At 40.2% G+C, this 25,293-nt stretch overlaps 1 protein-coding gene across 1 annotated transcript in view; it reads left to right on the top strand.

The window, feature by feature from the left end:
• Positions 1–25,293, top strand: part of LOC132852464 (neuronal PAS domain-containing protein 3) — a 220,285-nt gene that overhangs the window by 53,421 nt on the left and 141,571 nt on the right. The window contains exon 2 of the mRNA XM_060879687.1: positions 4,547–4,645. Coding sequence (XP_060735670.1) covers positions 4,547–4,645 — 99 coding nt within the window. The remainder of the gene's footprint in view (positions 1–4,546; positions 4,646–25,293) is intronic.

Genomic DNA, 25,293 nt, shown 5'->3' with positions numbered 1-25,293 from the left:
TGTAGTGTGAATAGGTGCATGATGAGTTGGCATCCTGTCCAGGGTGTCCCCTGTCTCATGCCCTGTCCCATGTCCCCTGGGATGGGCTCCAGGCTTCCTACATACCCGTAAGCAGAAAATACAGTACAGAAAATAGATGGATGGATTCCTGAATCAGAACTGAACTATTTAACATTCCTGACCATTTACTGACAGCATTTTAAACAGTATGCAGCTTTCGCTTTGAAAGACGTGCCTTTCCTTTAGAAACTAATAATTTGAGTCAGGGTGTAATATACTCCCGGATGATACAGTCGAGACACATTATCTTTAAGTTCTCAGCGTTACGATGTTCACTTTTACATTAAATATTTGGCACCTCAATGTAAAAAATTGGATTTGCCCCAGTTTACAGTAATGTGTTTGAGATATACTGTATATTTCTTTTGTTTTTGATGCATTTTCAGTTGAAATACACAGTTTTTGTTGGTGGATTTGAAATGTTTTTGGAATGTATGTAGCATTAGTTAGAGCATGGATGTTCTCTGGAGAAACCATTCAGCGTTCAGTACAGAGTTGAGAGTGGAGTGTTGAGAGTCTGATTACCAGGCATGCAGGGGGTAGATTTATGCTGGCCAAAGGGCAGTGGGTACTATGACCCCGCTGAAACGAGGTCTGTAACTACAGGTCATATTATTGCAGTAGACATGAAGGGGTTTACCTGTAAACGTTCGTCACCCTGCTCCCTGTAGATGACTTTGATAAAAGGCACCATAAATCTACCCGGCCGGTTCTTCTCACCTAATCCAGCAGTTAATGCATTGAGTCAATAAAAAAACCCTTCCTGCTAGACCATTTTTATTAATCCAGCTCTGAATATTACCTCGACAGTATGTACATGTGGGCACTTTTCTGCTAGCTTGGTTTGCATATTTTCCTACATATCTTTTGTGCATGAGGTTAATGAAAAGCTCAGTCCACAAGAGGGCAAGTCAGAGTTAAAACATCAGCCAGGTTTTAACGAGAACATGCAAGTGTTGTGTTGTTGTCATGCGCTTTTCCTGGCAAGAAAATGAAATCCTTATATAAAAGTAATTACTGTACACGTTTGTAATCCAGAAGACTCAGAAGATTAGCACATGGAATGTACTTTCAGGTGGTTTGTTAAATGTACTGTAGATGCTGATTGATTTTTGTACTCAGAAATCATTTGAGGGGGAGCACGGTGGCTTAGTGGTTAGCACGTTCGCCTCACACCTCCAGGGGCGGGGTTCGATTCCCGCCTCCACCTTGTGTGTGTGGAGTTTGCATGTTCTCCCCGTGCCTCGGGGGTTTCCTCCGGATACTCCGGTTTCCTCCTCCGTTCCAAAGACATGCATGGTAGGTTGATTGGCATCTCTGGAAAATTGTCCCTAGTGTGTGAGTGCGTGAGTGAATGAGAGTGTGTGTGTGCCCTGCGATGGGTTGGCACTCCGTCCAGGGTGTATCCTGCCTTGATGCCAGATGACGCCTGAGATAGGCACAGGCTCCCCGTGACCCGAGGTAGTTCGGATAAGCGGTAGAAGATGAATGAATGAATGAAATCATTTGAACGTGAGAGAATTGTTATGATCTGTTTGACATATTGCTTCTAATACACTTTAGAAACAGTAGAATAAAAGCTTACAGTACACTCCGCTGTAAAACATGATAGCCTGAGTTGTGTGAACTTATTTCTTCTCCTCGACTTTAATTCACACATGAACTTAAGTATTGAAAGATAAAAAACTTAAAGTAAATCAATTGTCTTGACTACTTCTTATCTTCAGGTTTATAAGGCAGCAGGTAAACCTTTTTCTATGTTTTAGTGTAGGAGCGATACTTTCTGAGGATTTGAAGATTTTGTTTGTATTTTAACCCCTACTTGAAGTTATTTTACTCATTTTTAACCCTGAGATAGAGTTTCTGAGCTCAGAAGCTCACCTTCATATAAAATGTCTTCTCCTGAATGAAGTGTCTTTTCAAGCTCACACAGTGCTGATTCAGGTCTATTAATTTTTAGTTTTTTTCCCTGATAAATTCCCTTGTATTGAATTGTTGATTTTTTATTTAAGAGGATTAGACGAGTCAAGTGACAAGCCATGTCCTACGCTGTACAGTGAATGCTGTTTGAATAGAATTCATCCAGCACATCTCATTCTCTCTCACCTTTCTTTTTTAGTTACCTTTTTATTGGTTCATCCAGCTGTGTGGAGCGCAGAAACACATCCACCCTGCTGAATAACTACCCTCGCTTATTAGTGAGCCACTGAGCAATGGTGTGTATCTTCTCCACTCAGCTGAGAATGTGTGTTCTGACGTGTCACGTGTCGGGCCTCAGACTCGGCTCAGTCCACATTCAGAGGTTGTGAGATGTACGGGGGACAGCGGTGAACAGGGCGGGTCAGAGGGACCGTGTATAAGCCTGCACAAGCCCTGATTATAGACTTGACACATTTTCAATCACATACCCGATTCCTTGGAAATTGCAGAAAGGCCAACTCTGAGCATTTTATAGAGTACAATGCACCTTGTGCAGATTAGTTACTCAACATGTAGACGGGAAAAAAGCATATAGTTTTCAAAGAATGCCTGCTACAGGGGTAATGAAAATGGGCCAAATCTCCATTTGCTTCTGCAATATACACAGCCGTGGAATGACATATAAAAAAAAATCCATGTTAGGATGTGGAGGTTGATGAGTGTGTGCGGGATTGTGTGTTTACTTGTGTGTGCAAGTCAGTGTACAGCGATAGTGAAGTGGAGCTGGACATAACTGAAATCTACTGTGCTAATGACAACATAATGACAACATACACTAATGACAACTATAATAACAATAATAATAATAATATTTTACTATTAATAACAATTATTATTATTATTATTATTATTATTATTATTATTGTTGTTGTTGTTATTATTATTATTACTTTGTTAATAACATTAAGTATTCTACAATTATCAATTAAATAACTATAAGACAGAACAAAGACAAAAAAAGTGGGTAAAATAAATAGCTCTGGTTTCCGTTATGAAATGACTGCAGTTTTAATACGAGCGTTTCCCCCCAAGCATAACAGCAAAAATAAATAATTACAACACATGCAATGGTACAAAAAGGTAATAATCAAATCCAGAGCTTGCTTTTCCGTCCTGTGTCGAATTACAGTGTCAGATTCATTAAAGATCTTTTTTTTTTTTTTTTTTACAAATTTAAGAAACATCAACTGCAATCAAATAAGATAAAAAGCTGAAATAAACGCACACAAACAACTCTAATGCAGAGCTCAGAGGAAGTAAGACAGCAGGAGCAGGCCTGCGTCTGCAGAGTGAAGTGCTCAGGATGGGATATACAGCATTAAGAGATCAGCAACATGCCGGAACTAAACAATTTAAGGCAGAGGTGTTTAATCTTATCCTGTGGCTGCAGGTTTTCCTTCCCACCAATCAGGAACAGCCCATATTTAACACGTTGATCCCAGCCTTCAGTCGACTATCAGGTGTGGCTCCTTTGTGGATAAGATAGAAGGCTTTAAATGTGATAAGCTGTACAGGCAGCCAATGTAAATGAAATAAGACCGGGGTAATATGACATGTGGCACACAGAACTCCGTAATCTCACCGAAAACGAGTAATGAAGCGATCAAGCCGATATGAATCCATCCCCATTACAGATTTTCATCTCAACATATCAGCTTTCCCTTTTTACAGCTTCTGCCACTTCGTAGTGCCCATGAAGGGCCCTTCACCAATGAAAGCTCTTTAGTGTTCGGATGCAGGAGTGTAAAAAAAAAACCATGAGAGGGAGTTCAGATTAGAGCCGGCTCAATAATTATAGCTCTGCTATCAGTTCCACAGCAACACAACATAAAAAAGAGCCCGGGCTGCTAATCATACGTCTCTAATGGAACATTTGGCAAAAATTGCGGTTAAATCACAGATTTGAAAAATACTCTGCTTTCATTAGCCAATAAAAATTCTAGTGACCAGGGTCGATTCAGTCTGAACACCTCTAATGTGAGCTAATGTGTTCTAAAGCTTTGAAGTAGTTTTATGTGACAGCAATTACATCAAGGGCTTCGGATCTGTGAAAAACAAACATACCATGTTGCAGAATTTCAGCTTTGCATATTGATTTATTCCTAATAAATAGCATATTATATGGTGTAAACTTGTCACATGTTATCAGTGTCACTTGGCATGAATTATTATTTGTCTGGTAATTTATTTTGTATTTTATAATTGAATCAGAGTTACTCATGTTCTTTCCCATTGCACATCTGCTTACTCTGTTTCCATCTACTGTAATGTTATATTGCTTGTTCACAATGCCTGCAAAGTTTAAATCTTCACACGTGCCGGTTAATCAACTCGCATTCATCCTCTCAATGAAAACCAATTGCATGATTTAATGAGTATGATGTAACGTGCATTCTAATGTGCTGAAGGTGTGTAGTTGTGGGGAGGTGGGGAAGGGTCAAGGGTCAGGGGTCAGCTGTTTGTATAGCAGTATCGCGTTTAAGAGCTTTTCCACATTTCTCCACAGCGACCCTTACTGGGAGAGGCCAGCTAATGCCAGCTCGTGTTCAGCCACTAGGCCCAAGACACTTCACCTCGGAGGGCAACAACATACCTCATCACCATGGTAACTCCTCCCCTTCTCCCCTTTCTCAGTCCCGCCCACTGGTTTGCCAGAGCTGATAGGATGTTCACATACAAATATACACACACACACATGCACGCACACACAATTAATAACAAAAAATAACAAAAATTGTCAAAAAAGTAAACATTATATCTGTTTCTTTAACAGCTTTATGCTTGGACTGAATACAGAAGCAGAGATATTATATAAGGTATAACATGATAGACCATGCTGTTATACACAGATAATGCCTGCCTGGGGTCGGGATGTGGCAGTTCCTACACTTCCTCAGTGCGTTATTTTTGCATAACAGCACAGTCTGGAGTGTGTTTTTCTGCTTATACCACAACGATTTGCCAACACTTAATGAACTTGCCAACAGTTAATTTATTAATGAACGACACGTCAAGCATTATAGTTAGATTTAATGTTGTGGAACATCCAAGTGACAAGTTAGTTCCTGTTCTCTTCTTTATGAAAGCTGTGTCTTTCTTTACATCTCTCTCTCTCTCTCTCTCTCTCTCTCTCTCTCTCTCTCTCTCTCACACACACACACACACACAGACACACACACACAAAGCGCATTTATCATTTAAGTAAGAGAACAGAGGAAACTAAACACCAAGACATTGCAGTCTGTAGTACCTTTACTGTTGTATGAAAATAATGCAGATCTTCTAGCATTCAGCTGCACTGTGGTACAAGTGTAATAACACATGACAGGTTGTGATGATATATGAAAATAATGCACGCTGAGAAATATTCGAACATTAATATTAACCTGTTGTTTAGGTTGCAGCCGCAGCTACCTGCACGCTGAATTCAAACCTTCTGACCAATCAGATTTGAGATGTTACTGAACATACAGTATATGATTGAGATTTCTATCCTACTTTCCTGTACAGACTGATGTTTGGCAGAAATATATTTATATTAGCTATGCAAGGGTTGATTTTTTTTTTTTGTGTCACTTTCTACCACACTAGACCACATTTATAGCATTCAGCAATTTCTTGTTTCTAATAGAGTATGAAGGGCGAGAGAAATGTATTTTATTTATTTATTTTATTGGAATGATTTGACATAAATCTAAGAACCCGACCCTGAATCAGTGGCATTTTTAAAAGCAGAGTGAATAATTCTCCTCACATTTCACAAGGACACAGTTAATTGATCAAAAACAAGTATTATTGCTTCTGAGAACAGCCGTTCAAGTGACTTATTCCACACCGAGGGAAATCCAATATGTAATAGGCTTATTAAGGCTAGTCTTATTGCTCAGAGAGCTGATAAACGATGGCCTTCTGCATAAAGACGTGGCACTTTACGCTCACTGATCTCTAACTCATAAAGATTACAGCGCAGCTTTGTGAGAAGTGACGTCGTTTCATATTCTCCAAGGAAATGCTATGTTTTATTTACGGCGTGTTTTATGTTTACGGAGCTTCAGCAGTACAGTAGAATCAGACAGATTTGGGAATATTCAGTGCTGCTAAAACCCAGCACCGTTTGATGGATTGAAGGAATGAAAGCACAGGGGCATTGGGATTACTGTCACACTGACTAAAGAGGATTTATTTATCACTTTCACAAAAAAGCCTCCTCTAATAGCTCATCATGGCGTGTATTTAGTATTATTAGTACACCCACCCTGTGCTCCTGATACACTAACTGCCACAGTGCTTAAAAGAGGATCTTCCTGTACTGTCATCAGTGCCTATCCAACTCTCTTATCATCTCTCTCTCTCTCTCTCTCTCTCTCTCTCTCTCTCTTTCTCTGTGTCTCTATCTATAACACACAACACACATACTGTACTCAGCCAATCCACGCTTTAATGCTTTACATGTGGCATAATGCCACTAAACAGATTTTCACCTTTTATCCCTCTCTGAAAGCGTTCCAGTTAGCAAAAGCACAAGGCCAACACCGGCGCCAAGCTGCTAAACACCACATAAGCAGCGTGATATCTCTAGGTCAGAAGTGAAACATCCTTTTATATGCATTTTATAGTAAATTTGTAATATGTGCATAACTATTACATAATTTAATCCCTCTTTCATTTCTCTGTTCTCTTACAAAGGGATTAATTGAGGAAAAAAAGTTTTGTCTCATGTCCAATACTTCTTTCTTTCTGAAATTCTTCCTTCACGTGTTCCAGCTTGTTAGAAAGCTGACGTCAGCTGTGATACAGCATCCCAGGAGCAGAAAGGGTTACAGCCTTGGCAAATTGATGATGCTGGAGCTTGAACCGCTAACCTTCTGAGTAGTAATAAAGAGGTTTGAACCATTGAGGTACCATTCGCTCTTATAGAAAGGAATGAACAGCGGAGTGGTATAATGCACAAAGCAGAGGACCAGATCTGAAGTCTTTTATTAACTCTTACAACTCCTAAAATTTTCCAGTGCAAAATATGTGAGAAGTGTACGGCAGGTCGTACAGTCACTTGTTCATAGTTACCTTTAATTAAGGGTTGCATCACGAAGTGCATCCGGCGTAAAACCTGTGCCAAATCAAAATACACAGATTAGATGATCTGTAGCGGTGACCCCAAAGGACAACAATACAACAATATAAAACTGTCATTTTGTATTTAACATAATTACAGCATTATTCCTAGAGCAACTTTTAGAAACAGAATCAATTTCTTCTGACCAGTCAGGATTGAGATGGCAGCAGTGCTGTGGTGTAAAGAAGAAAATATTGTTCCGAATCAGTACAGATTTGACTGTTAAAAGAGAAAAAAGAATAAAAATGAGCTAACATTTTTAATAAAAATGAGCTAACATAGGTTTGTCTTTGGCTCTCATACTTATTAAAGTAAGTACATATCTGTGTTCATTGTTCAAGGATTACTCTTAAGAAATACTACACTATAATCTAGAAATTTCTGTTGACTTTAACACAGCAGATTGATTGCTTTACCAGATAGTCTGCACAATAACCTTTCACGTATTGTACATGAATACAGTCAATCTGGTTGTATTTTTATTGGCCAGGCTTTACACAGGATAAGATGGCACTGAATCAGACGCTGCTGTCCTGCTCCCTTGAAGTGCTTTACACACAGACGCACACACACACACACACACACACACACACAGTGCTGATGCTGGTGAGGGTTGGCCTGTGTGCTGCGGTGTCCTGTTTTTGAAGAGACAGAGGCAGAAATCCAGCAGGGTTATTTAGTTTAAGTGCTGGTTGAGCAGGCTGTATGGGCCAGGCTAAAATGGAGATAAATGGCCATGTGGAGGGACGGCCATCTCTCCCGCAGCAAGGGGCCAGCGAGGGGCCGAGGGGCTGCCGCACACCTGTCTCTCCTCGTTACTCACACGCAAGCACACACAAACACACCGGTCCACCTTTCTCAGGTCTGACGAGACCTCTGTCCCCATACACAGCTAAACATGCACTAGGATTAAGCTGTCTGCTTTCATCTCACACACATATACACACACACACACACACACACACACACACAATCTTGTACCACTTTCTCTTCTTTCTCTCTTCTTCTATCTTCTCAAACATATGGTGATGGATTTTATTTTACTGTCAAAACCTTTTCCTGCACAATGCTGGTTTACATAATATAGACACCCCACAATTAATATCTATCCGTGGAGAGAGAATAACAGCACAGACGCTCTAATGTCAGGACACGTGTCAAGGAATCTTGGGCCATTCCTCCAGACAGCACGTTTTAATCTGCTTTATAAAGACCACCAAACATCAACGTTCCACCACCGCCATATTTTACAGTGGGAAGGCGCGTCTATTATTTTCACCAGAAGGTTTCATTTTCGCTAAATGGTGGGGTTCATGGGCAATATTTTTCTTTGTGATCTTATCTGGTCAAAAATTACAATTCCAGTTGTTTCAAATATTTGAGTGCTTTTGGACTTTTAGATTTGACCTGCGTGAATCATCATATTTATACCAAAGTGAAAGAAACATTCATAGGCAGCAAGTGTTTTGCCTCTCGACACTGACAGCTCCTTTGCACTTAGATTTGTTGGGGTGCAATAAATTTTGCCACAAGTGGTCTGAGAGAAATTTCTAGAAGTTCTTAAGATTACGCTATGGTTGCTTGTTAAATGAAAGGAACGTTATTTTTCTAATTATTTCAGTATAACATATTAAAAAGTTAATTCATTGTTAGATATAAACATATGCCCTCGTGTCATTTCATTTCTGAATTAAAATGCTCTTTTAATAAGTAGTATTTCAAGTAAAACTTCAAACTGTTTATGCAGACAAGCAGTTTTTATAGACTTTTATAAGTGAACTTTAAGAAAATCCTCTCGAATGAAGCTTTTATTTATTTATTTTATTTTTCTTGGTATTTCTTTTTATTATTTCATTAGTTCATAGTCTTAAAGTCTTCATTAGTCTTATGAAATAGTAAAAAATAGAAAATATCCCAAATCCTCCTAGAAGTAGTTATTATTCTGTAACGAAAATTATAAAAAAAAAAAAAAGAAATAAATAAATTGTGCAATTAAGAAAATGGAATTGCTACAAAATTCTGAGGTGTTTCTTAACATTTTATCTCTGTGTAGTCTGACCCAGGCCTGCACTACATCACCTCAGATTTGTGTTGTTTTCAGTGTTGTCTATTATAGAGAGGGTAAAGCTTTGAATAACATTTTGAGCTTTTCATGTCTCTGTCTTAGGCCAACATTAGTCTACTTCTGAAGGAAGAAGCAGACGATTAGAGAGAGAGAAAGAGAGAGAGAGAGGCCTGAAGACTTTGGTTTAATATAGTGGGTGGCAGGTGGCCTGCTTTGCCTGAGGAGGCTCTTTAGGGCATGACAGCTCGGAAAAATGCATAAATCCTCCCAGCTTTCTCTTATCTCCGTCCGTATTTAGTTGCCATGGGGATTTTATTTATGCGGCTCCAAACTTCCATACTTCAGTTTAGACGCAGACATTTCAGCCATTGCTTGCTGTCGCTCAGGAGGACAGGAACTCAGGCTCAGCAAGAAGAGTGTGTTTCATCCTTCTTTCCACAACCACACCACATGCACACACACACGCACGCACACACACACACATGCACACACACACACACACACACAGTCATTTGCATGATAAGAGAAATAGAGAGAGAGATTTACAGAATAGGAGACAAACTAATCAACAGCAGAAGCTTTTTAACACTAATGTAAACAATCCAGTGTTTTAGCCCTACCAGGATAGCACTGTTGTCTGTTTTATTCTTAAAATTGAGACATCTTTGTGCTTTACAGTGCATGCTTTCCATGTTCTGGTGCGTTCATGTTCTAACATTTGACTTATTTTCATACTGGCAAACAATACACAGCCAATTTCAGGGTACAGTACAAACCCACTGCCATCATCCAATGAAGCACTTACAGAGAAACTTGTATTGTGTGGAGCATGAATATTTGTCTCTGTCTTTAATTTACTGTGTCATTCTCCTCTCTCCTTCTCTCTCTCTCTCTCTCTCTCTCTCTCTCTCTCTCTCTCTCTCCCCCTCTCTCTCTCCCTCTCTCTCTCTTTGTCACACCTTTGACAGCAGTCCACCCCTCTTATATTAGCTCAGTGGAAAGGAGTGCGAGTTGGACTTTATTTTTGTGCTGTAGTACGGTGTGTGAGAGGGTTTACACTGTGCTTTATATCCCTCTCTGTAGTGTGCTGAACTCATTGCACTTAACCTCATCCAGAGTAGCAGGCTTATTTTAACCAAATGAGCAGGGCACAATGTGACGGCGCCACTAACGTGCTCCTGCACCCAGTGAACGTGCTAATGGCTCAAATATGGAGCACATTAGCATGAAATGTCAGCGACTATGAGGCCGGTTGTTAAGCGCTTTTGTATTGATTTGTGATGACTGTATTACGATGGCTGCTCGTGTTCCCTTTCACTTCACTTTCTGGAGAGATTGTGAGCTTGAGAGCAGATCTGTCTCTCTGTTCCTGATTATATCTATTTTCTTCGTTCTTTTTTTCTGTGGCGAGAGTGGCGAGGTGTTCAGAGTGTTATATTTTGAACCTTGTATGAGCTTATATATATATATATATATATATATATATATATATATATATATATATATATATATATATATATATACGTGTGTTTGTGTATCTTTGATGAATTCTCCTTTCCTGACCTACTTTCTCTTCCTGAAAGACGAGCTATATGTATTTCTGTTCTGTTCTGTTTTTCTATATTCTTTTAGTAAAGGTACCTACGTTCAATTATTTAACCGTTTTTTTCATTTTCTGCCCGTTTCTTTGTCTCAGCTTGTGTAAATTATGGATGGTATAGATTTCCTGGAGAAAAGAGAAAGAGTGGAGGTAGGGTAGGTGGTGGAGGAGTCTGGCTGTGTTCTCTTGGGTGTGCTTGAACAGCGGGGGTTTAGCTGGCGTACCCTGACCCCGTCTGCTCCCTGTCTACAGGACGATGACTCTCTGTGCCATGTACGCGCTCCGCTCCTGCCCGCTTCGTGACGCAATGACAGCTTTCGAAATGCAGGACGCTTGCTGATGCGAGAGTCGAGCAGGTGCTGGTTGGAGAGAGGTTTGATGCCACCCTTGCCCTCCCCTCATGTCAGTCTCAGTATCATGGCCCAGTGACACCGATAACAAACATCAGAGCTCCTGCGTCCTCTCAATCACCAAACTCTTGACTCACAGGCTGAGCCGTTGCTGGGTTAGACTCACTCAAAGCTTCCTCATAACCAATAGTAGACAGCATATGTAAGAAATAAAACACAATGAGGTATGCTGTTTAAGGAAAATAATCAACAACAGGTTTTTTTACAAGCCTGAATTTTATTCTATTCCCATAATAGCGTGTGCTTTATTTCTCTTATGCCACAGCGTTTTGTTTTAATTATTAATGAAAACATGTCATGCTTTGTATTTGTTTACTGTAGCATATTTAAAGTTGTGGAATGTCCACAAACCATATGAATTCTTGGTATCACTTATGCTGTAATAGCTAGAATAATCTTTAAGATTTTTCTGTTGAATGCATAAAGGTCTGTTCATGTGTAGTGATCATGGTTACAGGTCACTGTGGAAATATTTCTGATGTAAAACATGTTAATATAAACCTTGCACAGAACTACAGTACATTATTCTTGGATAAATCCCATCCACCAGCCAGTTCTCACTTATCAAATGAGGATAACATTCCAAACAGGGAATGAGAAGGCTACTACACACTTTCTCAGAAACATTTTTTCATTTTTTTGCTGCTCATGCTGCGTCACAGGTGGAGGAAAGCGCTATCCGACCCATTCCTCATGCAAGAGCTCACAGATGCCTGTGATTGTCTAGTGTTGTGATTGACAGGAGAGGGAGAGAGAGAGAGAGAGAGGGAGCATGGCATCTCTCCCACCCTGACAGCATGGCCAGTTTTGTTCATTTGCACTCCGGTCTTTTCAGGAGCGATGAACAACTTCTAACCAATCAGAATGAAGCCTTCAGAAGCACTTGATTATTTAATTTTCTCCTTTGTTTCTTTTTTCCGCAGACTTGCTCAGGCTCATGCTTTTATTGTATAAATACAAAAATGCTTAAGATGCACAAAATGAGAGAAGCATGGGTATGTGTGTGTGTATGAGAGAGAGAGAGAGAGAGAGAGAGAGAGAGCAGTTATCACCATGAGTCCAGTCTCCAGCCCTGCTATACACACTGCTGCCTCCGAGTCCAATCCATGCAGAAATACCCTCAAACTTTCAGGCGAAACGCTTCAACGAACTTCATAATAAGAGGATTTGTTTGTTTCTCAACTCAACATGTGCAGTTATCCACTGACAGCACTACTAATGCAACCCGAGACCGCAGACTGTTCTGTAGCAAATGCTTAAATTAGCATGTACATTCTTTAATAGCATATTTAATCTGAGTCAGTTTTACAGCACAGAAAACATCTTCCCCGAAAAAAAAAAAATCAATTAACAGTAGCCAAACTATTTGTCCTTGCATGCTCCAGATGCAAATGAGTGTATATTATTCATTTCTCCCTGTCCAGCACAAGGAAGCCTGAGCAAACTTTTGCATTTCTTTCTCTCTCTCTCTCTCTCTCTCTCTCTCTCTCTCTCTTTTTTTTTTTGTAAATTAAGATCAAAGTCATATTAAGTTCATCCAGGTCTGTGTAATCTGTAATTCAGCCCAGAGCAACAACATTCTTTAAGTGCGGCATTGCTGCTGTCTTTAGATGTGGACGGCAGTAATTACCCAGCTGTTGCTGAGGCATGATTGACATGTGGATTTGGCACAGTCCATGTGCACAATTCATGAGCTCCATACCAGCCATAATTAATTGATTCATATGCCTGTAAGCATTTTCTAAAATATTAACAAGATAAGATTAAAAAGGCAGTCAGAGCTGCCTGGGTTGGAGCGCGCTGTCTGAATCGCTTATTGGTTACAGACGTTTTTTTATTTACAGAAGGTGATGCCTGTCTTTGTACAGCTCAGTATAACTGTTTACTGTCCATTTGCACCGACGAAGGTGGATTGTTTTTTTCCCCCCTCACTATTTGGTTAGGCATATTTTTTCCTGCACTGGCCTGTTTTTGACACCTGAGCACAGATACACACTCATTCAACATTCTCTTTTCACTCCCAGTGTGCGTGTGAGTGAGCCCGAGTTTACATATTACATCCTGCTCTCCATAATGACTGTGAATTAGCCCCAGATCTCTCCGCTTCCCCTTCCCTCTCTTTCTCACACACACTCACACAAACACACACTATATGCACAGCAGCCAGCTTCTCTTCTCTATCAGATGGAATCATGGAGAGAGCGTCGGACGAGGCTGCCAGCTCCTGACAGCTAGTCACCTTGCAGGTCTCGCCGCTTGTGTCATGAATAAACATGGCTACCAGCGGTGCTGTGCTGGAAAAGCACGCTGGCGCAGGTAATGGCCTTTTTGAGCCGTGAGAGCACCCTTCTCCTCCTCGGCTTAGCAACATCCACAGTGAGCTGCGCTTATTAAAGCCAGAGAATATCACAGCTGCCATGACATACAGTGTGGAGAATCTGCTCTCCGGCTCCCGCTTTGCTGCTTGACTTTATCATGGAAGCAGAAGTACTGATGTTATTGTGCACTCACTCAATCTGAACAGTATGTGAGCTCTTATTTAACCCTCATGTTCTGCTTGCTGCTTAGCAGGGTTGACCCCGCACTGCTCTTTCGGTTATATCGAATTTTATCACCATACAGATGATACGCTGAAGATTTGGACCTGTTGTGCAAGTAAGGACAAAAATGCATTCACGGAAACACATACTTTGGTGTCTGACTTGTGTACAGAGAGCGAAAAAGAACAGTCACCTTATAAGTCAGGATCTCTTATGAGCTGTCTTTATCGGATACTTATCTAATTATGCTGCTGTAAATGGCCCGAATATCGTTCATCAATGTGACACAAAAAGAAAGTTTTAAAGTTAGAATAAAATCTGTTAAAATAAAAACCCTTGCCAGGTCTAAAGCTTTAAAATGGTTTTTCATTATCTGAAAATTTCCATTAGCTACATCATAAATACACAAATCAAGAGATGATTTACTGAGCAGAACATACTGTAATACATGATACATAGAATATATATATATATATATATATATATATATATATATATATATATATATATATATATACATACATACATTAAGTTAAACATGAAAAAAATGTCCAATGAGTGATTCAGTAAGAATACATTGATTTATTTAAATAATTTAATCACCTTTAATCACATTTAATCACCCAAAAATACACACAAAAATACCAAACATAAGTATTGCTGCAGTCATTTTTGTGAAAGACTTCCTGTTTGAAGTTCGGAATAGTTTTAGATCGTACCTTTATTACAGCTGCGTTATCATGAATAAATGAACAACAAAGTAAAGGCTTCTCTTGCTAACAGCATAAATTTGTAAATAGGAGATGGTGAATGCAGCTAGCTGTGTCAAAACATTCATTCTCAAGCATTGAGCTGTTTGCATTTGCTTTTGCTCCACTGCTCAGGTTGATGTAATTATCTGTCAATCTCGCTAACTACATCACTGTGTAAATAGAAGCGCTGTTACTGTAAAAAAAAAGGGGCGAGGTTAAACATATCAGGCATGAAGTGAAGTTAAAAAAACTTTTTTTTTTTTTATTTACTCCAAGGAACATTTTAGATCTTTCATAATGTAAACAATGCAGGGCTTTCCTCTTAGGACAGCCAAGCCTTCAGTGATGGAGCTTTTCTAAATGATCACTTTGCATATACAGTGTACAGCAGACATCTGTGCGTCTTATTCCTATTTGCTCTGTTTCATTTATACAAACCCAGGACTAATTTTTAATGCGTTGTTTGATGAAAGTGTCTCTTCTTGAAGCACATGCCTGAATCCGTCCTCGGGCGACGCTCACCAATCTAGTGGACTTCAGACTGAGTGCATTTGAACTTCTAAGAAGCCCACAGCACATGCGCTCTCACTTTTAATTAAAAGTTAGAAATCATGTCATTACAATGATTAAAGTCAAATCGCAACTTTGGAGAAATTAAAATGTGGCAATCGAAGACGAGAATCAAAATCAAACCACTTATTTTGTCCAGCAAATGAGTTACCTTGTCTGACTGCTCCGAGTTTCTCTAATGGCCGCGCCCATTAGCAAGGCACACCGGCACAGATACAGGGATTAATCATGCTTTTATTCCTGATGGCTGCTGAAAAACTAGACTTCATAAGATTGAGATAAATGGTGATTAACTAGCATTCTCAGCTGACTTTTTTTTTCTTCCTTTTTTACTTTTCCTTGTTTTTCTGTTAAGGATTGAAGCCTCTGACTCTAAGCAGGCCATCTATCTTTTATTGTTGGCATCACTTTGTTGTCCAGTCATCTGAACAACATTTCTGTTTCTATTTGTATCAATTATCTTAATAAAAATACTTGCTATTCCTTTGTAGCAAATTATACGGAGTGAGGAGAAAGAATACAAGTACGTGTTTGTCTCTGAAGCAATGCTAACTAAGGTTTGGTTAATCTGTCGATTAGTGCGTTTAGCATACTGTTATTTTTTTCTCTTCCTGTGCCGTGTGAGAGGACATGCTGAGTGACCGCGTCTGTGGGAAATGAAAAGCGAGAGCTGAAGCCTTTCATTGTAGGCTGCTAAGAGATATGGTGTGTTCCCATGTGCTATGTCTTCCTCCTCACACGTGCGCTATCTCACACATTCTCGCCATCTTAGAAATTTGAGGCAATTTTCTTCCCCACTGCGGCCGGCTTTCACATCATTTCGCCCAATATGGCTGGCTCCTGGCTGAATAGTACACAACTATTGATGGTATTAGGTTTGTAAAGGCCCTCATTGTCCACAGCTTTAAATGGCGAGACAGACTTGAGGTGATTTCGGAAAAGAAACAGAAAAGAAGCAGTGTATTTGCCTTTCCTACAGTCAGTTTGAGTGAGCCGTGTGGACGCGAGTCATTTCAGATAAGTCAAGCGAGGGAAGAAAATAACATGCAGTTTATGTTATATTTGAAGCAGAGTGATTAGTAGCTGTGCTGTCCTCAGACACACCGGACATCTCGCTCTCTCAGACTACTCCATCAATTCGGCTTAGTCACATGGGAACTGATACCTCTTCCATGTCAGAGTTCTGTTTACACATTTGTTTGGCTTCTTAATCATATTCAGGCAAAATCTACAGGACAGATTTCTCTACAGATACTCAGGCTGGTTGCACTTATTGAAATCGATATCTGGGTTTTTTTCTGTATAGCTTGCATAAGTGATCTGCATGATGATCGTTTATTCTAAAACTCTTAAGTCTTTAGTCTCTGACAGACACGCCATCGCTTTAACTTTAACAGTGTCAGTCACTATTGGGGCCAGGAATTTTGAGGACGGAATATACACACCGTGATACATATTGTACAATACCATGAACTTTATTACACATTTAAATGTAGTACACTTTTTATTTTTTTTAAATAGCTGATTTAATGCTAAAAGCTTCTACAGAATCTCTACAGCAAAACAATTTTTTGTGTTAAATAATTTACTTTTGTGAACATTACGTATTTTTAAAAAATGCCTTGAGAAATGTGATATATTTTTGTCACATCACCCGACTCTAGTCAGTGTGTCACTGGCAAAAGCAAAGAGGCCTTCGCTACTGGGGAACGTTATTTCTATATCATCATTTAAAAAAATAAACCTCTGACTCGTCATGTACATCTTCAGTTTTATAGTAACGGGTGCTGTTGAATCTAAATGAATACAGTTATAAACAGGGGCATTATAATAATGAATAGACGAACAGTGTGGTTGTGATAGATAATTTAAGGAATCATTAACCATACTGAGACTTACTTGTTAAACACTTTAGATCCATGTTGATTATTAAATTTTATCCTTATAGAGTTTTTATCTACATAGAGTGTTATTAGTATTATTTATTAATAGTTTTGTCCCTTTCAGATTAGTTTATCCTCCTGTGTTTAAAATATTCCCATCCACCAATTTCATTCATTTATTTCCTTTTGTTTGTTTGTTTCTTTTTTGTTATAATCTCAGTGAAACCGACGACACAGGCTATAAAGCAGCCCACTCTGAGTGTGTGTTTGTTGGGATACCTGCCCCCTCCCAATTGAGGCATCTTCATAATTTACCGTTTTCTTAATCGCTCACAATGGGCTTTTAAGAAAACAATTGCATAATGACCGTGCTCTGTATCAGATTTGAAGTGCTTATTAGAGCCTCATAAACTCACACGCCAGGCTCTGAGAGGGGCAGTGAGCTCCCATTTTGGAAAGCAGGAGACACAGAGAGAGAGAGAGGGAGAGAGAGAGAGAGAGAGAGAGAGAGAGAGAGCAGATATGTACATAAATAGATAACTGTGATACACTCTGAAACTAACAGGGCTTTGATAGGTTCTTCAGTGGCTGCTTCATACAGAGTTCTCATTTGAAACACTTTTTGTCTTAATGCTTGAGTAATAGCAAGTGCAAGTCAGATAGATAATCTGCTATTTAATCACCTTTTTTCTTTTCTTTGTGAACCAACATTCAAGCAGTAAACAGGAAAGAAATACATCTTCTGGATGGCTTTGTGAAAGAATAGGGGTTGTGGTAGCTCAGTGGTTAAGGTGTTAGACTACTGATCGGAAGGCCAAGAGTTTGAATCCTAGGGCCACCAAGCTATCACTCCTGGGCCAATGAGCCAGGCCCTTAACCCTCAGATGTTCAGCTGTATAAATTAGATGAATGTAAGTCGCCTAATGCCATAAATGGAAATGGATAAGAAAATGTTTAGCCATGTTCAAGACATACATGACATCACTCAATACAAGAGTTAACTAATGATCCAATGTGATGCAAGTGTCACATTCAATGTGTATTACAGTCCTATGAGATGTAGATAATGCCTTACTCATCTTCAGAATGTCACACATCTCCCTAGAGCTATCTCACACCATTATTTCCTGCTTTTATTATTTTACCCTGTTCATCATAGTGCTGTAAGATACGTTACTGTGAGTTGTCCCCCAGCTCAGACTGTCTTGAGTGATAGCTCCCCATCACTGTGATATTGAACTGGTCAGAAAAGCAATAACGGTGCACTGGTACAGAGTAGAGCTCCTCCTTAGCCAGCAATATCCTCTGTGCAGCAGTATGATAATAGTATATATGATATTGTAGGGTCAGTGAAAGTGGCAGCAGCGTGTTAACAATACGAATTCTGATTAGAGTTCACGTCATTTCTGTGTCTCTCACATCGTTATCACGGAAGCCTGAACCAGGACACCGATACACGTGCAGAAAACGAGGTAAACACACACTCGGGAAACGAACATGCTACTCAGCTAAATAAAGAACAGTGTGTGAAAGTATAGTAAATCGAAAAATCTGTGCTTGTGCAAAATGTTCTTCCGTCAGCAGAAATCCACAGCATGCTCTGATCCAGTGTATCAGGGTTAATTCTTACACAGTGCTTCTGTGCAAACTTACCATGACCGCTGCCTACACAGAGAGAGAAAATGCAGGTGGGAGCAATATCCGAGACATATGGAACATCAGAGGCAGGCCTAATCTGGAAAAAGAACAGCCGTTAAACAAGCCAACTTCAATAACAAGTTGTCCAGGGTGCATTTTTCATGATTATTGTTGTTGTGGAGCAGGTCATTGTAGCTCAGGCTGAAAAACTGTGATGATAAAACACTCCCCCTGTTTCTCTTCCTCCCTCTCCCTTTCACTCTTTTGTTGTTTTCCTAAACAATGATTATCATCAGCAGCAGTAGGACACCAGCCTGAATTCGGAGCATGTTCCAAATCAGGGCAATCTGAGGGAAGCTCTGCATTGAGCATCAATTATTTAGCTTCTGTTGCTTTGTACAAACAAGCTCCCCTGGTGGAGAGACGGGTGCCTCTCCACAGCCAATTACTTCCAAATGTTCCTCTCATTTATTATTGAGTAAGGAAGTCTCGTACAGGTTGCTGTGTGCCTGACCCACCATGGAGTCCATTGTGCAGTGCTTTGATCAGGACAACGCTGTCTGGTGTGGGACGTGGGGTGCACTGTACCTGCTACAGTGCCCAGGTCTTTGCACGCTAGCATGGGGAAGATTAGGGCACCAGGGTTATGGTTGCTCCATGGGTCTCACTACTGCAACAAACCATGCTGGATAATTAGAGCGTTCGTACTGTGGGAGGTTTGTTTCCCAACATGCCCTTCTACTAGACATAGGGCTTTCCTTATACTCCTATGACTGTTGTTTTCTGAACAATGCTGCAGAACCATAGGAAGTGAACATGAAGCACATAAATAGGGTTTTGTTTGATTATGGCATGAGATTATGGCCTGCATTGCGTGCTGCTTTATCATGGATTTGGCCATTTCTTGTGATGATTATATGAACACAACCTGTTTAACCAGCGCTGTCACACATGTTTTTTAAATGAAGCCTGTCTGCTCAGCAAACACAAATGTTGCCAGTCAAAATTTCTGCTTGAAAAGCTCTGAAGGTTGACTCTATCAAACGAATAAAGACCTGTTTTTCCCTTAATGATTATATGTGTCACAACTTCTACCATATATGCCATACATGTCACAATATCTCCACATCTTTTAATTATTAAACATATAATTATCTTTTTTTTAAATGGCGTAATTGTATGAATTTGTGTACAACTAAAGTGGGTTCAAATTTGGTGGTACTGTACATGGGAAGATGTGGCTGTCGGTCAAGATGGGATGGCATAGAGAGAGAGAGAGAGAGAGAGAGAGAGAAAGAGAGAGAGAGAGTGAAAGAAAGAGAGAGAGAGAGAGAGAGAGAGAGAGAAAGAAAGAGAGAACCATCTTTTTCTCTGTTTCTCCTGGTTTGGCCAGAGGCCAGGAAAAGAGAAGTGAGCTGTCTAAAGGATTTGGTGTGTGTGTGTGTGTGTGTGTGTGTGTGTGTATGTGTGTGTGTATGTGTGTGTGTGAGTGAGAGAGAGAGACTATGGAAAAGGGGTGGGGGTGTACAGGAGGAGATATGCTGGGTGCAAGCCTTGGCTCAAGTAATTGTGTGGCTCCCAGGTGATGGAGGCTTTTATGCCATTAACCGTGTCTGTCCTGCCGCCGAGCGTGCCAGCTCTTTAACGAGCCAGTGGTGCTAATTTCGGGAGCTAATACTGAGTCGTTTCACTTCGCCAGGCCGCCCACTGCAGGTGCTGCTGAGATGGACAAAGAGAGAACATGAGAAATGGAGAAGCAGAGAGAGAGATTGAGAGAGATTAGTGTACCTTTGCTTGTCATGGATTTTTCTCTCTTTTCTTATGATTGAGCTGTAGTCGTTATATAGTCGTTAAGGGATGTTTTTACCCAAATGAGGATGGGTTCCCTTCTGAGTCTGGTTCCTCTCAAGGTTTCTTTCTCATATCGTCTCAGGGAGTTTTTCCTTGCTGCGTCGCCTCCAGCTTGCTCATAAGGGATAGATATATAGTATTTTAAATTTGAAATTAATATTGTAAAATAAATTTTAAACTTTAAATGCATGTATTTATTTATGTATGTATTTATTTATTATTTTTATTATTCTTTTTATTATTATTATTATTATTATTATTATTATTATCATTATTTTTATTATTATATTTATTTTTTTTCTCTTCTGTTTCTATACTTCTGTAAAGCTGCTTTGAGACAATGTGAACTGTTAAAAGTGCTATGCAACTAAATTGATACTGAAGACGCTGCAGCACCTCAAGTCAAGCCTAGTCACGTCAAATCGGCTCTTCGTGGCACTGCCTTTGTCATGGGTTTTGCTGCAGCTGTACCCCTGGCCTAGTTGTGGTGTGCTGAGGGCAGCTTTACAAGCCGCTGAGTGAAGTGTGAAGCCTCTCTGAGGGTGTGGGATCTATTTAATGTGTCTAATCTTCAAGAGGGAAGACTGTACAGGGAGCTTGTGTCATGTTCCAAACCATTGCGGCTGAGTTGTTGGTTGTGTTCGGTTATTAGTCTCTTGGAACATTTCCAGCCTGGACTTAGTCCTTTCTGTCTGTTTCTCTTTAACTTGGTGCCTGGGGAAAGATTTGGAGACCCGTGTAGTCCGTCAATACACACAGCCTGGAGGTGTGGAGTGAGTAATTGAACATTGCATCAGAGCTGAGCTCGTCCTCGTTTTCTAATTCGTTTATCACTAAATGTAGCCAAGAACCACCTACTTTCACCAAAAGAGGCTTTTTGGCTGACATTGTAAACGGCCAAACAACAATCAACTGATTAAATCTTGTTTACAACAGCACTTTGTGTCATGGTTCAAAAGTTTGTGAACTGCTGAATAAAAGTGTGTGTATGCAGAGAGCCAATCAGATTACGACCTTTAAGATTCAGATTCTCCCATCCCTCTAAGATAGAGTCTGAGCTATAGGCAAAGTGTCGAAAAGTGGGATTAAGCAGAACCTGTTCCATGCAAAGCAGTTTCTGCTTCCTATAAAGTGTTGTTTAGGTATTTTGATGGATATTCACGGCCTCCTTGTATTAACAGATGCCCTATTATATCCCGGCGTGTAATGCTTGTCCAGCCTCTGTTGGCTTGATGCCTTAGGTGAGAGGCAGTAAACCAGATTTGGCACACTACTCTTCTTTACTGCTAAAACACAAAGGGAGGGGGTGGTTTGTGTTAGCAATTCGGCTTTTCAGGCATCACTCTCGCCATGTAATCGCATTGCGTCTGGCTTACCTGTGCCGCCCCCAATGGGTTTATTCACGGCTAACGGGATTTGGTGTGCTGCAGAGCTCCACAGAAGCACGCCGCTGCCTCGGCTCTCCACCGGGCTCATAATTACACACTGACAGGACATCAGTACTGACAAACTCTCCCTCTGAACACACGAACGAGGACTCACATCCACCTAGCGTATGACACAAACACATGCCAGTGCTTTACACTAATCGACTTGCTTGGGCATGTTACATTGTTAATGTTGTTTGTTTTTTTTCGTCTTCTGTCTCTATACACTGTGACATTACAGAAGTGAGATATATGATAGCTAGCAGCCTAATGTGACAGTCTTATAGAGGAAATTCATATAGAGCCATGCTGAGGAAAACAGCTAAATATATTCCAAGTATCCTGATTTCAAATTTTCCTGTGTTTTTTCCTCAGCATTTTAAGCTCTGACCTTTTAAAAGCAAATGATTTAGGGCTTAATTTAAGAATCCTACAAGTGATCCTACATGTGAAAATCTACTAATGAAGACACCAGGTGAAATGATGCTGAGTCTGGATCCAACCCCCAAAATCTGTAGAATAGAGCAGAACAGAGCAGTAAAAGGTGCATGTGTTGTACTGTGTGTTTCAGCTGGGGTGTTTGTGTGGTGTATGGGTGTGGAAACAGCATCTCCTTTGGGGAAATAGGAAGCGCTATATGGATTTTTCCGTAATAAAACCTGGACTGAGTTTTGTCTTTGGAGCAGTTTCACTCTTCCTAGGCAAACTGCTAGATACATTTGAAACAATTCCTAGAGGGAGATTGGACCATTTCTCAAAAAGAACAACCTTGCTATGATATCGAGCAGTTGGGAGCTGGCATTCTGACTTCCTCCGAAGAAAAATGTGTCCAGATGTAGAATGTAGAGTAAAAGAGACCTCAAGACACTGTTATTGGCTTTTTTCCCTGTGTACTTTAAGTTTAAAGATTTGTTTTCTCACTCAGTGAGGTCATATTTTTTACACAACGTGTTGCAAGTTTTTCTTTTCTCCTTTCATTTCAGACTTGCTGTCTACTGCTTAGACAACAAGCTATTTATCTTTAGTCCTTAATGACAAAAAAACACTGCTGCACTGATGCACTTAGGGCACCAGTTCTATATGTCTTCTATCTATCTCCTCTTACGCGTATATGAGCTCGCAGATGCCAACAATTAGCTATTGTCAGTATGACTAACAGGGAAGAGAATTTGTATCCAAGCCAGGACACAGCTAGAAAACCTCAGAACAATTTTTTTTTTCCACACCACTCAGGACCCTGATGGTGATTTCAGATCTCTCAGTATTGTCTGATGCTTGATATTAATCTGTTACTGAAATCCTCATAAACCAAGCTTGCTTTCTATCAATAAACCAAATATAACTCGGCATACAATATGTCACCGGAAATAAGTTCACTGTCTGATTCTAGTCTAGCAGGTCAGTATTAAGTATCTATAGTTCTCTAATTGTCAGTAACAGTGCAATGGAATACACTTGATTTAAGGCATTTAAAGATATGACCCATATTTTCCTGGCCATTTCTTTATTTGGTCCACTCTGTGTACGGCCACTGTAAGGTCACGATTTGACAGATTTCTCCTTCTCTGAAGCTCTGACATCACTTTCACTTTGTACATGTACCACAGTGACCTTTTCATCTGACAGCCTCTCTTTTGTCTGGCCAATCTGCTCGCCTCGATGCTCTTAACAGCCAATCGCACACACTACAGGTTCAGAGACACCACGCACACCTCTACAGCCTTCAGAAGTCATTGAGACATTATATCTGATCAGACATGCACTGCAGACCAGAGCTACACTAACACCATGTGACACAATAATCAGTAAGCAGATACGTGTTTGTGGTAAATACTCCAGCTCGGAGGTCGGTAAGCATAAACTACTGTACGTACTCCTTTCTCCTGAATCACAGTGTGGTCTTATAGCAGAGGAAGATCTGATTATAGAGAAATTGTAGAATAATATTTGCTGGGCAGGTGCAGGATGTATTGTTCCTCATAGCTCCATACATGTTTGCTTTAGTGAGCCATATTCTCTCTTAATAGGCAAAAAAAAAAACGAAAAAGAAATGTCCCCTGATACCTTGCTGCCTGTGTAGTCCCATGAGTATCTTGGAAGACAGTACGCTTATAGATATGACGGTAAACAAACAGCATGTGGCAGGTGACAAAGACAACTATATATACATCCAGTTGTTGCCTGTTTCCTCATTAGTCTGGATTAAATGAATCATTGAAGTAAAAATAATTACACATAACTCCTTTTAATAAATTTCCTCCATTCCAGCATAGCAACGCTTTAATTCTTCTGACTGGCTGCTGACAAACATGCTTATTACGACACGTAGAACAGCAAATAATCTACGTAACGATCCAGCACATGGAGTTATCTCAGTAGGCAACATTCTGCGCTGACAGTTGACTCAGACATGACCGGATACCGTCCTGCTTCTGCACACTGCATCAGTAGGTCTTGTTACATTTTAGACATGGTCACATAGCAGGTTTGTGTCTGGGTACTTTTTTATGCATGAAGGTTATTATTTGGAAAGTCACCAATCTCTTGTCCAGACAGCACAGTCGCTTGGATCTCATTACGAGCAGTGTGTGCATAGTCATATTTCTCTTCTCCGATAACAAGAAAGCATGTGGGATTTAAAAAGTCGCCAGACGATTCTTCACTTTGCTGAAGGACAGCGCGAAGGTTAGGAAGCAGAAGAGGTTTTACGGTCATGACATGATGTTAGTAAGAGTTCTAGACATCATTTGTTTGTTATTACTGAATTTGTGCCTGGCGTTGGGATGCACGTGGTACCAATTGCCTCTGCTGTCTCTTCTCTTCTACAATGTGGATATAATAAACGGTGTAACATTAATTTCAGCCACCTTTCCAAGTGTACAGCTGAGGCTTTCCTATTTTTCTAAGCTCTTCACCAAAACAAAAGAGACACAAAATTGCTTTTAGCCAGGAGAGCCTGCTATGTGTAAGCATTCAGTAAATTGTATTCAGAGCTGTTGGAGAGTATATGCCACTAAACTATTGGGGAAGACAAGAGGACAATTTATTCCCAATGTGGCCTTCTGGAGAGCCTTCAGCTGAGTTTACAACACCAGAGCACCAGAGAGAGAGAGAGAGAGAGAGAGAGTGAGAGAGAGAGAGTGAGAGAGAGTGAGAGAGAGAGAGTGAGAGAGAGATGGTAAAATAGGGATATTTTCCAGCCATAAAGAAGGATTATTCACCACCAACAGGGCTTTTGCATAATGTGTTGCTGTTATTTTTCAAATTGACCTCATGATTGTAGTCATAATCAATATATACCACAGGCAGGCTGATTAAGGCTCCTCGTTCTCCTCCCTTTCCTCATCTTTATTTTACCCCCATTGTGTTTCAGCAGGTTTTGCTTTTAATAGCCTCAGCCCCAC

The sequence above is a fragment of the Tachysurus vachellii genome, chromosome 10 (genome assembly GCF_030014155.1).
Source record: "Tachysurus vachellii isolate PV-2020 chromosome 10, HZAU_Pvac_v1, whole genome shotgun sequence".
Lineage (NCBI taxonomy): Eukaryota > Metazoa > Chordata > Actinopteri > Siluriformes > Bagridae > Tachysurus > Tachysurus vachellii.
Note: the sequence above shows the minus strand (reverse complement) of the source record. Positions and strands in the feature narration are given on the sequence as shown.